Raw genomic sequence first — 15,585 nt, 5'->3', positions numbered from 1 at the left:
CTTTAAGGAGTTGGTGCCTCGCCAAGTTTAGCTTCTTAGAAGCACTTGAGGAAGGCTGGAAGGCTGCAAGAGGAAGATGGGACTTGCTCCTTTCTGTTTTGCTTCTAGTTCTTGTCATCACATGCGTCCCCTGCCTCCCCACCCACTCAGAAGTGCGTCTTCACTCCAGCAGTGGCAGTTCATTCCAGTGGCAGCAGCTGGTTCCAGTTTGTAGTTTTTCCATATTCCCAGAGTCAAGCCCATCCTGTTCCCTCAGGGACACCAGCTGGTCAGTGTCCCCTTGTCAGAAGTCTTCTCTGGCTCCATGGCTCTTCCTTTGAGCCTCTATGTTCTGGAATCCCCTTGTCCTCACAGTGGCAGTGCCTTCCTGCTATTACTACCTTCACTATATCTCAATGCGGCGCTAATGGGTGAGGGCCAGTCCTTGAAATGTCTGTTACAGGTCCACAACAACATAAGGAGCTTACACCAGAGGTAAATTAACTAGATCACTAAGCACACTGTTTTCAGCTAACTTTTCTTCATTGAGAGACTTTTTCAAAAATCAGGAGGAGCTGCTTTACATTCAGGTGCAAGCTTCTTATCTCACTGCAGACTGGCAGTAAACAGCAGACCAATTTACTTTGAGCAACACAGTCTTGATGGTTCCCTCTGGTTAATGATTCTTTATGTTAATGATTCTTTATATTACAGTCACTCCTAAAATTAACTTCTGTGGTTTCTATCTCCAACGGATCCCTGACTGATATTGAAATTAGACTTAGGTATATCTTGAGTAACTTTTCTTTTACATACATGCATGTGTGCAAAATGAATTGTGTACAAAATGTACCACATGGGTTGGGCGCAGTGGCTCACACCTATAATCCCAGCACTTTGGGAGGCTGAGGCAGGCGGATCACCTGAGGTCAGGAGTTCGAGACCAGCCTGGCCAACATGGTGAAATCCCATCTCTACTAAAAATACAAAAAATAGCCTGTCATGGTGGCATACACATGTAATCCCAGCTACTTGGGAGGCTGAGGCAAAAGAATCGCTTGAACCCAGGAAGGGGAGGTTGCAGTGGGCCAAGATCGCACCACTGTACTCCAGCCTGGGCAGCAGAGTGAGACTCCATCTCAAACAAACAAACAAACAATAAAAAACTCCACATGGTCAGACATGTAGTTTATAAGAAAAAATAGAACCCAGGAAAATGTGTTAATTTGTATGCGTACATTGTCTGCTAGGACTTCAGAACACTTGAAGTATTTCTAGGTCTTCTTTAACAAAAGTATTTGACTCTGGCAGTTATAATTATGAGCAGACTCTCTTATATACAGCAATTATAGAAGCAGACTATAAGTCAGGCTTACTTTCAACTGCTTAAGTATTTCCTACCAACACAGCAGTAACTTTACTGAATAGTTCACTAACATGTCTGTAAGGTTGTTCTGTAGTATCTACTTCCCTACTTTTTAGGGTAGAATGGGTGCTTACTAAACCACCGTAGAAAATGAGACACAACAGGCTCATCTGACCTAAAGATAGAAGAAAATCGATCAGTGCAAGCTGTCAGGGATTTTTCTAACAGCACATGTAATAATTCACATTTTTGATTCTAGAAGTAAGTAGCCTCTCACCTCTTAAAATGGATCCACTATGCTGGTATTATGAGGATTTTTCTACTGTACTTTTTGGAAGAATCTGAACACAAAGACAAATTTATGCTGTATGGATAGAACTTTGTGCTTATTTTCTAAAATTTAAGGCATTATACAAATTTGAATTACTGTGTTTTGATTATTTCTGATGCTGCATCCCTAATTTTTTTCTCTCAGTTTAGATGGGCAAATATATTGTCCATTCCAAGAAAGTTAATACAAATATTTTTAAAACGTGCATTAAAAGAAGTATTTAAAGTTCTATAAATAAGCAAAAATGATTCAGCTAGGTCAAGTCTGCTACCCAAAGAAGGAAGTCACTTGGAAATCATGCTGAGGTCAGGGCGGTTAGGGCAGGCTCACCAACCGGAGAGAGCTCTGGAATAAGAAGGAGGAGCATGTGTTTCTTGTCAGGTTCAGCCTTTAATAAACTGTGTGACCTTCCGAATGCCACCTACCCTCTTCTGGATTTCTGCTTCCTCAGCTGTGAAATGAGAGGGTTGGACAAGATGGCTTATGAAGTCCTCCAAAGCTATTTCAGTCAGATGAATTCTATGTATGCATTTCTACTTCACATTATGATTAAGACTAAACCACACAGCTCATCGAAAATTGAGTGCTACTTGGATGGAATTAAAGAAAGAAATTCCCACACAAATTAATTCAACAAGAAGAACAATGTCTAGTTCTTCTTTCCTTTCCTTTTTACTTAAAAAAAAAAAAAAAAAAAAAAAAAAAAAAAAATTTTTTCTTTCCTTTTTCCTTAAAAAAAAAAAAAAAAAAAAAAAAAAAAAAGCATTTGTTATAACCAGAGGCAGTTGAAAGGAAATTGGCATAAAACTCATCTAGTTTAAGAAAAAATAATTTCCAAGGTAACAATCTACTGACAGTTCCTCTTACTGCCTTGTGCAGACTCACTGAGGACTGGTGGATAAAAATTATTCTCATTCCATTCCGTTTGTTTAGGGACAGAGTGAACCAGAGCGAAGTGTCAAAGTGTTTCCTGTTCTGATGACAGATAACCACATTGCCATATGAGAGCTAAAGAGGCTATATCCAGCAGGCCTAAAAGTAAAGGGCAAAAACGTGCTCATACTCTCTTTCCTTTCTCACCAACAAAGCCCCTCACCAACAGAACCAGGCATGAATTCTGAACCTTGACCTTAGTTAACAACTTGACCTTCCCATGAAGCACACCTCCTCCACATCAGCTGAAATTCCATCCAAAGCCATTTCCTCTTCCAAGGTAGTAAAGTTATAAGCACAAAAGCTCTACAGCCATTCTATTTTTTCTAGATAAGTAAATCTGAAAACTAGAACAGAATTCCAAAATAAGCCGTTTAAACCATGTTAATTTACTCCAGTTGAGAATTTCTTCATACACAGAAACCCCACAGAGTAAAACTCATCCTTTTAAATAAATTCAAACGGCCTCTGGGCCATATGGTCTTATTAAGTGAAAATAAGTGCAATTACCAAAGGAGAAGACTACAAGTAAAAAACAATCCTCTAAAAAAATATGATAATGGGAAACAACCACTATTTATAATAGAATTCACTGCAGGCAGACAATATTTGATAACCCAGATTTTAAAATCTTTTTTTTAAATGTATTTAAAATTTCCATGTCAATATTTACAAGATTTTTTTTTTTTTTTTTTTGAGACGGAGTGTCGCTCTGTCACCCAGGCCGGAGTGCAGTGGCCGGATCTCAGCTCACTGCAAGCTCCGCCTCCCGGGTTCACGCCATTCTCCTGCCTCAGCCTCCCCAGTAGCTGGGACTACAGGCGCCCACCACCTCGCCCGGCTAGTTTTTTGTACTTTTTAGTAGAGACGGGGTTTCACCGTGTTAGCCAGGACGGTCTTGATCTCCTGACCTCGTGATCCGCCCGCCTCGGCCTCCCAAAGTGCTGGGATTACAGGCTTGAGCCACCGCGCCCGGCCAATATTTACAAGATTAATAAGGCATGACATTTGGCGCATTCCCAATTTTAACAAAAATTCTGTAATAAATAAAGATAACACTGATATCACTTTGGAGGCTAATACTATAGAGAACTTTTAAAAATAATTCCCCACGTTATGCCAAACCACTATTGTTAACATGTGTACAACTATGAGAAGATAGGTCTTCACAGGGTTTTATTTAACGAGTCTAACCCGATAGTAGTTCCAGTAAGAACTGAAATAACCTGGAAAAAGACTATAGCAGTCACAAGGCATTACTTTCATAGATTTCGGTCCCTCAGTTCATGCAGGATTATAGTAAAATCAGTAGCAGGGGAAACAATCTATGAAAGAAATGAAATTTTTCACCAGCAGTTAGTGCTGCCCTGTTAGTAACTATGCAAGAGACAGAGAGAGAGAGAGAGAGAGAGAGAGATAGATTATATATTATATCATATAATATAATTATAATATATCATATAATTATGATCTATCATAATATATAATATAATTATATAGTATAACATTTATACTATATCATATAATAATATAATATATATTATATAAAATTATATATAATACATACTAGATAATAATTATATAGTATATATAATGTACATAGTATATTATATATAGTTATTTCTACTGGTGAAGAGTACAGTGGTAATACATGCTGCAACAATTCATGTTTTCAAATTGTGTGATGTAGAAACTCTAACTTCTTTCAAAACATCAGATGGATTTTATAAGCTTCCTAATGCCTGAAAAGTAATGAATAACGTACTGGAGTGAATATGGGACTTAGCAACATCCAAAATATTTTTGTAAGTCAAATGAAAATGCACAAATAATTCTTAGGAAACCTGTTATGATGATCTAAAATATTATTACAGTCATATGTTAAAAAAAAACTGAGATATAGACGTACACTTATATAAGAATTATGTAAAATATTTTGAGAGATCCTACCTTTTTCAGGAATCTCACTCCGTAGGTAAATACATAAAGGTAAAATGAAAATCTCCACCTGTAGAAGGTTAAAAAAAATTCTGTGACATTCAGTTTATATATTCGCAGCATATACTGAAACATGTAAAGGAGGGAAAAAAGTTCATTAAATTAAATTTGTCCCCCTCCCTCAACTAGGGATTAAACTTAATGAGCAATTTCAGTGCTAGCTGAAGCCATACACTGGTATACATGGCTTACAGAAAATATTTTGAGTATTATATTGATAACTTATTATATTGATAACTTTTTCATTGTTAACTGCAATATTTGCCCAATTGCTCATCTTCTCATTCTCCAACATGTGAACAACTTCTTGTTTATCATTCATGAAGGGATATGATTCAATAACATGAAGGTATAATATCTGAATCAGACAAATAATTCAAAACCAACAACTTGAGTTAAATGAAGTTCATATTTGTTTTAAAAGACTGAATATTTTAAAATTAGGTAAGAATTTCACTTTGTCTTTTAACAACTATATCAACATCTTTTTGGATATTGCTAAAGGAAGGCACATAGAATCTAAAAAAATCAAATTACAACTATAAATGACAATCTTATACCATGCCAAACTTACAGTCTAGTTATGACTTTCACTTTTAATGAAGAAAAATTTTTAAGTTTTCTTTTGATTTTAAATGATGGAAATGTTTTAAGTCTTTTAAAATATAAGATATATACGTGTGTGTGTGTGTGTATACTTACTACAAAAAAACTCTTACTCTAGTACTAAATCCCCAATTTTATTTCTTGTACTTCTGAGTATGCCTTTAAAAACTGGCTGGATGTCACTAAATGGCATTCCTGATGTCATTTAAAAAAGTTATCTTGTGAGTGAAGACAATTAACTTATTGTAGTATAAAAGTCAAGAACTTAATTTTAACTCCATCTCCATTAACAATCTCTCAGTGGTTGTGGGTGAGAGTGATAACAAGTTTCTGTTGGTTGTACAAATTCTAGATCAAAAATTAAAACCAGCGATGTCTTCACGGGTGTGTGACTTAGGCAGTCACATAAGACTTCATGCTTGATTTAATGCTTTGGTGTTACCATCTTGAAATTCTTAACAGTTGTTGAACAAGGGACCCAGCATCTTATTTTGCATTGGATTCTGCAAATTATGTACCCAGTTCTGATCAAGACAGACTCAATTAATTTTGGGCAAATCTGTTAATATCCTTTGATCTCAGTTCCATCTCTATAATGGGAGAGTGGGTTTGTGCTACAAGGATGCCTTAAGGATTTGGTACCACAAGTATTATCTCTACTTCTCTCTCGTCCCTCCCAATCCTTCTTGTATGGAACTAGCCTACTTCATGCATTTGCCTTATCTGGCCCCTGGAGGCAAATTAATTTGCAACTCTGAGATTAAATTATTTACAACAGCTGTTTCAAGTCTAAGACCCTTGTTAGTAGGTAGTGATCAGGCAGTTTTTATGTATAAAAAAGTTTTACAGAAGTCATTGGAATTCCTACCATCACTTATGTATCTACATTTTATTTCATCACTAAAATGACCCAGTTTTCATAACACATAGATTCTATTATAGGAGTACTGATGCCTCCATCATTTGAATAGCAACTTGTGATGAATATTTACAAGGCAGAGTTTATTTCCACAAAATATCTGCAGAAAGCAAAATTTCCAAGCATCTTGCAACTTGAAAAAGTACTTCTTTAAGTTGTAGAGTTTCATATGTTATAGTTTTAAATGCTAGCTTCCAGTCCCTGATATAGTCCCTCCCAAGCTTCTACTAAGATACCTGTAAAAGAGATAAATAACAAACGTCATGCAACCATGAAAAGGAAGATATGACCTCCAACCTACTGCTAGAAGCAGTGAAGAATTCTTATAACAGAAAAAGAATGAAATTAGATGTAAAAAATGTGATTAGCAGTGAAAAGTCACAAGCCTTGAAGGAAGCAGGGAAATCTTCATCTGCATATCACCCTGTCTCCACTTTCTGCCATCTTGCATAGAAATGCAAAAATCTGTGTCAGTCGGAAACGTTGCCCTTTGCCACAAATGATTGTGTACATTTCTTGAGGCAGCAAGAGAATCCCCCACCCCATATGTTAGTGATGGCTACTTTCAAAAGCCAACTGGAAGAAGGAAATGCACTGTGAAACCTGGCAGTTTCAGTGACAGAAAGGCAGATTTAGGGACAAGATGACCTATGAAGGTATTGCATTCTGGAAGTTGGCGTCCTTACATAATCCATATATAAAGCAACAAAGAACAAGGCATTGGAGATAGCTGCTTTATAGGAAACTTTCACTGAAAATGGGTCCGACTCTATAGACATCAACCTGCTACAAGGTCAGAGATCTAAAAGAGGACTTTGACTAACAAAACAGGAGGAGAGAGAGTGGGGCTGAGAGCAATCCACACATCCCCTCTGTTAGCAGGTCTAGATGAATATCTCTAAATTTGGGAATGAAAATAACAGCTTGATATCAGCATAGTTCTACTAAGTAGTAATAAATGTGGAAAGAAAAGGGCATGTTAAAGATTCAAAGGAAGAACAGTCTCCTAAAAATGACTTCCTAGAGGAATCATTAGTAATTTTTAGGAAAGTTTTAGGCATTGCCAATATAACACAAGATACGATCCCTTGAAACAAAACAGAAAGTTGTAAGTCAATAAAAGACTGCTGGGTAAGTTATAGGTGGAATAAAGAAGCATTGCACAGAGTCTGAAAAATGAAGTGCAGCCTTATTATCCACTGGAGGGGAGGAAGATAGATACATATGGCATAAAATTAAGTCATTTACATAGAGGGTAAATACCCCCGTAAGGTCAGAGAAAAGAACCAAAGATGAAAAAAGATCCTAGATCTGGAAGACTAGAAAATAAATCTAATTACAGTTGTTTCTGAGGAAATACAAGAACTGAAATGGAAGTAATACTCAAAGGCAAAAAGACTAAAAAAATGTGAACTGAAAAAAAAGACAGACAACTAAATTGCATTCCAAACAATATCAATTCAAAGCAATTTCTGACAAAAATGTTGAATCCTAGGTTTAAAATTAAAAAAAAAAAAGTTCTTCAGTGTTCAAGCATAAAAACAACAAGTCGACACACATAAATCAAAGGAAAACAAATCACCATCAAAGGAACAAATATCCAGTTGGTCTTACAACTCTGCTGTATTATTAAGTGCCAAAAGAAAGGGGAGACTCAATCAAAGAAAGCTATTGCCAGGCAAACTGCCTCTCATTTGCAGAGGAATATATGAAAAGTATTCTCATATATTCAGAGGCTCTGAAAATACATTATTCATTAACCTTTATGAAAAAATTACTTCAGCCTATTCTGACCCAGCAATATACAAATAAAAAATAAGATTTCAAAAAGTAGAATTCCAGCATGAAAAGACTATGGTTAGCAACATAAACCATTGCCCTAAACTTCATCGCCAAATTAAATGCTGTTTTTAAGGGATAGTTTAATACCAAATATTTAGCAATAATAATCAAGGGATGAATTCTTCGATTAATGAAAACAAGGAAATGAAGCATTCAATTCATTCTTACAGGAACATTTCAAGACTTCTTTCGATAACAGAAATAGACTAAGCCTATTTCTTTAAAAATTTAAAGATTACTCTTGGTTAAACAAGGTAAATTAAACACATAAATTTACCTCTGTGTCTTTGTGAATGCACTAAATGGGCAAAAGAGGGATTATGTTTAGTAAAGCATAAACTCCCAGGGACACAAAACTGGAGTGAGGACAACCACCCTGTTTCAGGGCCTGGAAAGCTGCAGGGCAGGAATGTTAGCTTAGCTAGTGGAACCAGAAGTTGAATTCTAAACTATCTGTGGAGGATGCTCGGAAGGACCACCAATTCCCAGAAAGACTCCAAATAAGGAAACAACTTTGTAAGACCAGTACTGGAAAAAGAAGCCTAGGGATTAGCCTGTCCAAAGCCAGACACTTGGTAAGTGGAAAAACTGGGACACAAACCTACCAGTGACTCTAAAGCCCTGTCTCAAATTCTACAGAGTTAAAGCATACTGCTTTGCCTAAAGACGTCAATGTGTTCCACTACATTTCCTTGGATATGGAAGCCTTTTATATCTTTCAAACCTGAAAATTAGAATAGGAAGCTAGTAAAAACTACCACCCACTGAATCTGGTTTATTGTCCTTACACAACAAGGTTGAACAGGGCTCTTTGTTAAAATCAAGACTACTAAAATGTGCATTTGAAGCAGGAAACCAGAGCATTGAGGTCCCAGGTCTTGTTGCCAGGCGTCACCCAAAAGGCAAGGGATTGTAAACTACAGAGGCAGGAGAAGCAGGGGAATCATCCAGAGCAGCCACCACCCCTCGCCACCCTTCGCAACTCAGCACATGTTCTAGGAAGACCAGGGCCGGCATACGAGGGCCATTTGATTTACAACTGTAACATAGTACTTCCTCTATCCCCTGAGTTCTTCTAAGCACTTTACAAATAGGAAGTCATTTAATGAAACTGTTCCACACAACAAGGTGGGCACTATTATCAACATCTTTATTTTTTTTTCCCCCGATGAGGAAATGAGCACAGAGTGGGTTTAATTACTTGCTGAAGGCCACACAGCTAGTAAGAGAGAAAGTCGGGATTGGAAATTAGGCTGTTTGGTTCCAGCATCCAAACTCTTAACCATTAAGCTATGCTACTTCTTCCTGATTTTATACCTAAAAATTGAAGACAATGTACTCAGCTAAAATGATGTTTCTAATCTGGTGGATATTAGTGGGTGCTGTATAATTGAGAATAGTCTCTACCCTGAGGAACGGCAACTGACTGCTTGCAAATCTGGGCATAGAAGAGGACTGAAAAGACGCTTCTTTTCAATACCAGGGTAACTAAAATAATATTAAGCTTATTGACAATCATTACCCAGAGAGTTTTTCTCTGTCCTACTCACTCATCTCTCTCTACCTGCTGAGCCACTGTGGCTCCTTCAGGATTTATGTCAAATTCTAGTTGCTCCATAAAGCCACCTTTTCTGGATGCTGCAACATGGAAAACACTGTAATTCTGCCTTGTTCTTTACCTCCTTTCCTTCTCTTTGATTATAGCCACAAGCCTTTGAATTGCTTGTGAGTTCCAAGTAGAGTAAGACTGAGTTTTATTTATCTTTGCATTTCTGACCACAAACAGTGGCTTGCAAAGAACAGTTCCTAAATTGACAACTGAATTTTTATTAAGGGTATCAGTGCTCCTTTCATTTACTGACTTTTAAGTATATTTAAACCACAATAGGTCAAATAATTTATCAACTACTTCCAGGAACGGTGCAAGTATGAATAAAAAAGGGGAGAGAGATGACATATATTGCCAATCCAATTTTTAAAGTGATCAATCAATCTGATAAAAATTTGGAATAAAATGATAGTCAACTCTGGAATGGTCTAGCTAATGAAAAATACTGTTATTGTATGTAAAACTAAGATACATTGCTAGAGCACCAAAAAATCAGTATATGGTTCTTTTGATTCTGAAATTTATTTTATTAATTGAGACATTTCTCATTTCAGCTTTTCCATCATCTAAATAAAAAGATTAACTCATTTATTATCAAATCCATAAAGAGAGGTGAAGTATAGCTTATACCTATGACATTAAAATTTTTCTTTCATAAAATTTAACATAATATAAATCATTGTGCTGTATCTTACCAATTACTACAAATGAAGTGAACTTATATAGTTGGATAAATGAGCAGAATATATTTAGGAACAAATATAGACTTCAGTCTAGTGTTACTTTAAAATACATAAATCACTTTACCTCTAAGAACAAAGTAAATTAAGTGTCTATTTTTCCACTCAAAACTCACAGCTGATGACTTTCATGAGATATGATATTGCACTCATTTTTATCAGTTTTCCTGTCAAGTACAATGGAATTATAAAAACCTTCCAACGAGGTTTCTGTATTATATGTGACACATTCACTTCCACAAAGTTTTGACATGAAGTAATTGTGGATTCAAGTTTGATAGAAATAGTCATCTTTGTGAAGTCCTTTTACTTATAGAAGGTTCTCTTGGGGGGCGGTCACCTATTTTTACAAAACAGTAAAAGCTGGCATTTCATGGGTACTTACTTTATACCTGATACCATCACAAGAGTCTTACATATATTAACTCACCTACATTTTGTAAGAACCCTATGGGATAGATACATTGTGTCACTATCATTCCCATTATACTATAAGATGGCAAGTTTAAATTACTTGCCAAAGTACATGGTGAATTTGGGATTCAAATCCAAGCAATTTGACTCCAGAGATCATGATTTTTACTACAAAATACTGAAAATTTTAGCACATACATTAAAATCTTATTTTTACTATAAATACCATTACTCTGCTGCTACCATCTCTGTTTCAGCTCCTTTTCTATTCTAAGGTAGGAGGGCAAATAAGACTTTGTCTACTCATTTCTCTATTATAAAGCACACACTCAATGTGAAATGACTTAGCTAAAATCCTATTCAGAGTTGGTGTCATGAATGTATACTAGCAGAAAAACAGTTCACTGAATGCAACAATTCGGTCTTACAGGTGTTTTATAGGAACATCAGTACATTTCTGTCCACATAAATCAGAGGCATCTAATCCTGCATTCTTAAATTTTCTTGAAGCAGACATTGTTTTTAACAGCTAGGCAGGGTCCCTAAGAGCCCATCTATGACCTTATTCTACAGATGGAGGACCCATGGAATTGTAAACTTTTCTACATTTAACAATTTAACTTTGTGGAAGAAAACAGGTGTCCCCATTTTTCACACCAGGTCTCCATCAACATTTTGGGGTCCTGTGACCTTAAAGTCAAGACTAGAAATGGATAACTATGCCACAAGTGTCAGAAAAAGACTCAGATACCTGATATACTGCCTATTTTCTGAGAAGGTAGTATAGTGCTCTTTAGTGTATAAACATCACATTTTACAGATTAAACTGACATCTAAAGTTCTTAAAAGTCACCAGCTTCAGCCTTTGTTTGTTTGGGTAGATTGGTAAATTTTTGATTTGTGGAACAAAATAAGGTCCTTCAATTATTTTGCATTTAATAAGTCAAACAAAGCCATCAGACATATTCAAGCACGCTAATGATTCAGATACAAAATTCTTTCTTGTCCCATGGGCTTTTAGCCAAAGTGTCTAAACACGGCATTTTTTTCCTGCTTTACTGAGGTATAACTGAAAGAGAAAAATTGTATGACGTGAAGGTGTACAACATGATAATTCATACACAGATACTTTGCGAAATGATTCCCATAATCTAGTTAGTTTTAAACCTGGGTCACCTTACCATGCTATATAATAGATCCCTGGAATGTATTTATCTTACAACTGAAAGTTTGTTATCTTTCAACCAATATCTCCCTCTTTCCCCCAACCCTATCCCTGGTAATCACTATTCTACTGTTTCCATGAGTTCAACTGACACCATATTCTGAAGTTGAGGAATTGGCTTGAACTCTTGGTTAACTGATTGGTTTCATCTGTAAACATGGTTAAAAAGTTGTCACATGATTTTTAGGTCAGTAGTCTCCTTTTCAAGCTATTACTGAGACACTGACTTTATTACTTGAGTTCAATGGAGATGTTCATCAACTAGGGAGGAAGCAAATTGACTGTAGTTTGAAAAACATCCCATATGTCTTAAACAATAATATAAAAGTGAGATGAAAGATTCCTTTTTGGAAACTCTGACATAAAATCTAAATTTCTAGAGTAGCTTTCAAGCTTTCATTAGTTTAAAGAAACTAATGCCCAAAGAAATATGATAGCTAGGGGAAAAGATGTTACTCATCCGATGGACAGGTTATGCAGACTTCAGTTCTTGCTTTAAGACAAACATTTCCTGAAACTATTTTCACCTCCATCAATAATTAACTATAACTCCAAATAATTTTCTTCATTTGCTTAAGGCTCAGCTCTTTCTGTTTGAAAAGGAACAGAATTATCACTGCAAAGTCCTTGAGGTTGGAGGTAAGTCAAACCCATTCACCTATTCACTGTTCATTCTCCAGTCAAAGGTGAACTTAATTTGGGCAGAAGAGTCATTAAATCATTGATTCAAAAAATGTATTAGGCACTTATGGAAAGTCTGATGATTTGCAAAGGAATGCTATATGTCTCTCATATATATGCATATATAAAAACACACATATATGTAGTAAAAACAAAAGAAAATATAAACATCAAATTCAGGATAGACATTACTTTTGAAGAGTAAAGAACAGAGAAGGTATACAGCAAGCTGGTCCAAACCACAGCCTGCAGGCCACGTGCAGCCCAGGATGGCTTTGAATGTGGCCCAACATACATTTGTAAACATTCCTAAAACAGTATTAGATTTTTCGTGATTTTTTGTTAGCTCAATGACCATCCTTGTTGTTAGTGTATTTTATGTGTGGCTCAAGACAATTCTTCTTTCAGTGTGGCCCAGGGAAGCCAAAAGATTGGACATTCCTGGGGCATAAGGGGAGCTTTAGCTGATTCTGTAATATTTCCATCCTTCAAAACAGCATCAAATATAACTGGGTGGGTTTTCATTATATTAGTCTCTGTGCTTGTTACATTTTCTCGGTATTATAAAATATTTCATTATTAAAAGATTCTGTACACAAGAACTACGCTCACTCAGAAAGTATTAAATGAGTATGTCTTTTCCTTCTCACACTTAGAAACGTCATATGACTTGTTCTTTATGCCATCATCAACCATCCTTTTCTAAGCATCGTAATTACTTTTCCTGTTTTTCTGTCATTGTATTCATGTTTTCAGGGCTAAAATTGCAATTGGAAGTGTATCAGCTATTGTATGCATATATAATTCTAAATCCATGTTCTATTTCACACATTTAACTTTGATTTCGTTTTTTAGTGATTTGGTCATAGGCTCCATTAACAGCTAGCCCATACTGTTCTTTATTGGGACCCATTCTTTTCTCTCCAAGTTGAGTACCCTTGTCAAGCACCCATCAAGGTAGAATTCAGCACCACTGGTATCTGTCCTTTCCCATTAGTCTTCCCAACATCAGTCCTAGTCCCTACAATCTATTCAAAATACATCTGCAAAAAATTCAATGTCATTCTATTAGGTGAAATTCTACCTATAAAATACCTCTCATTACTTCCAGAATTCCCCTGAATATACACTAATCTTATAATTGTCAGCTTAAAGTCTATTTACACTCATTTGAATGACCATAATTTGTGGGAATCAGAACAAGCAAGAATTTTCCAACTAACCATTGTCTAGTGTAAGGATAAAAAAGGGAATAAAATATTGATCTCTTGTGGCCAAAATTAAATTCAGTCAATATGACTTTGGAGCATGCACTGGCAAAGGTCACAATTCTTTAGTGTGTGGTTCAAACAAAAGTAGCCAAGGGTTTATTATTATTTAGAGTCAAACTAATGTCATGTGTCCCTCGAACATCAAGCCTCTATGTAATTTTTTTCTTGTCTGAAAGCATATTGAAGACAGAAAGTCACTTGCACTGATACTGCGAATTGCTAAGGAAAAGAGAAAACTAAAGCCAAAGTTTTTAAGTTCTCAAAATGCACGTACATTTGATTTTAAGAAGTGAATCTCCCCAGCTGGGCAGATGGCTTGAGCCCAGGAGTTCAAGACTAGCCTGGGCAACATACTGAGACACCATCTCTGCAAAAAATACAAAAATTAGCCGGCCTTGGTGACACGAGCTTGTATTCCCAGCTACTGGGGAGGCTGCGGTGGGTGGATCACTTGAGTACAGCTGGTCAAGGCTGCAGTGAGCTGTGATCACACTGTGTCTAGAATTAGTGGGTTCTTGGTCTCACTGACTTCAAGAATGAAGCCATGGACCCTCGCGGTGAGTGTTATAGTTCTTAAAGATGGTGTGCCTGGAGTTTGTTCCTTCAGATGCTCAGATGTGTCTGGAACTTCTTTCTTCTGGTGGGTTTGTGGTCTCGCTGTCAAGAGTGAAGCTGCAGACCTTCGTGGTGAGTATTACAGCTTTTAAAGGCAGAGCGTCTGGAGTTGTTCCTTCTTCCCGGTGGATTTATCCTCCCGTGGGCTTCAGGAGTGAAGTTGTAGACCTTCAGGGTGAATGTTAACAATTCACAACACCAACACCAGCGTGGACCAAGCAAGCAGTAGCAAAACTCACTACAAAGAGCAAAAGAACAAAACTTCCACTCTGTGGAAAGCGACCCAAGCAGGTTGTCACTGCCGGCTCGGGCAGCCTGCTTTTATTTCCTTATCTGGCCCCACCCACATCCTGCTCATTGGTCCATTTTACAGAGAGCTGATTGGTCCATTTTAGAGAGAGCTGATTGGTCCGTTTTGACAGAGTGCTGACTGGTACGTTTACAATCCTTGAGCTAGACACAGAGTCACAGAGTGCTAGTTAGCTAGATACAAAGTTAGCTAGATACAGAGTACCAATTGGTGTGTTCACAAACCTTGAGCTAGACAGAGAGTGCTGATTGGTGCATTTACAATCCTTGAGCTAGACACAGAGTCACAGAGTGCTAGTCCTCCAAGTCTCCACTGCTGGTGGACCCGGCACAACCTCCGCAGCTGCTGGCCCAGGTGCTAAGCCCCTCACTGCCCTGGGCCAGCAGTGCCGGCCAGCCACTCCATGTGCGGGGTCCCCCCAAGCCCATGCCTGCTGGAACTCACACTGGCCCTCAAGCATGGGGCACAGCCCCAGTTCCCACTAGGTTAGCTAGATACAGAGTACCCATTGGTGTATTCACAAACCCTGAGCTAGACACAGAGTGCTGATTGGTGTATTTACAAACTCAGAGCTAGACACAGAGTGCTGATTGGTGCACATACGATCCTCCCGCTAGATATAAAAGTTCTCCAAGTCCCCATCCAGTTCAGGAGCCCAGCTGGCTTCACCCAGTGGATCCTGCACCAGGGCTGCAGGCCCAGCTGCCCGCCAGTCCCCAGCTGCCCAACAATCCCCAGCCGCACCT

General features: G+C 37.4%; 1 protein-coding gene across 3 annotated transcripts in view; it reads right to left on the bottom strand.

The window, feature by feature from the left end:
• CERS6 (ceramide synthase 6) overlaps window positions 1-15,585 on the bottom strand; it is a 312,278-nt gene that overhangs the window by 134,750 nt on the left and 161,943 nt on the right. For all 3 annotated transcript variants that reach the window (XM_021924368.2, XM_021924367.2, XM_021924369.2), the window contains one exon: window positions 4,560-4,617. In XM_021924368.2, coding sequence (XP_021780060.1) covers window positions 4,560-4,617 — 58 coding nt within the window. The remainder of the gene's footprint in view (window positions 1-4,559; window positions 4,618-15,585) is intronic.

The sequence above is a fragment of the Papio anubis genome, chromosome 10, assembly GCF_008728515.1.
Source record: "Papio anubis isolate 15944 chromosome 10, Panubis1.0, whole genome shotgun sequence".
NCBI classification, from domain to species: Eukaryota; Metazoa; Chordata; class Mammalia; order Primates; family Cercopithecidae; genus Papio; species Papio anubis.
This window is presented reverse-complemented; position numbering and strand designations above follow the sequence as displayed.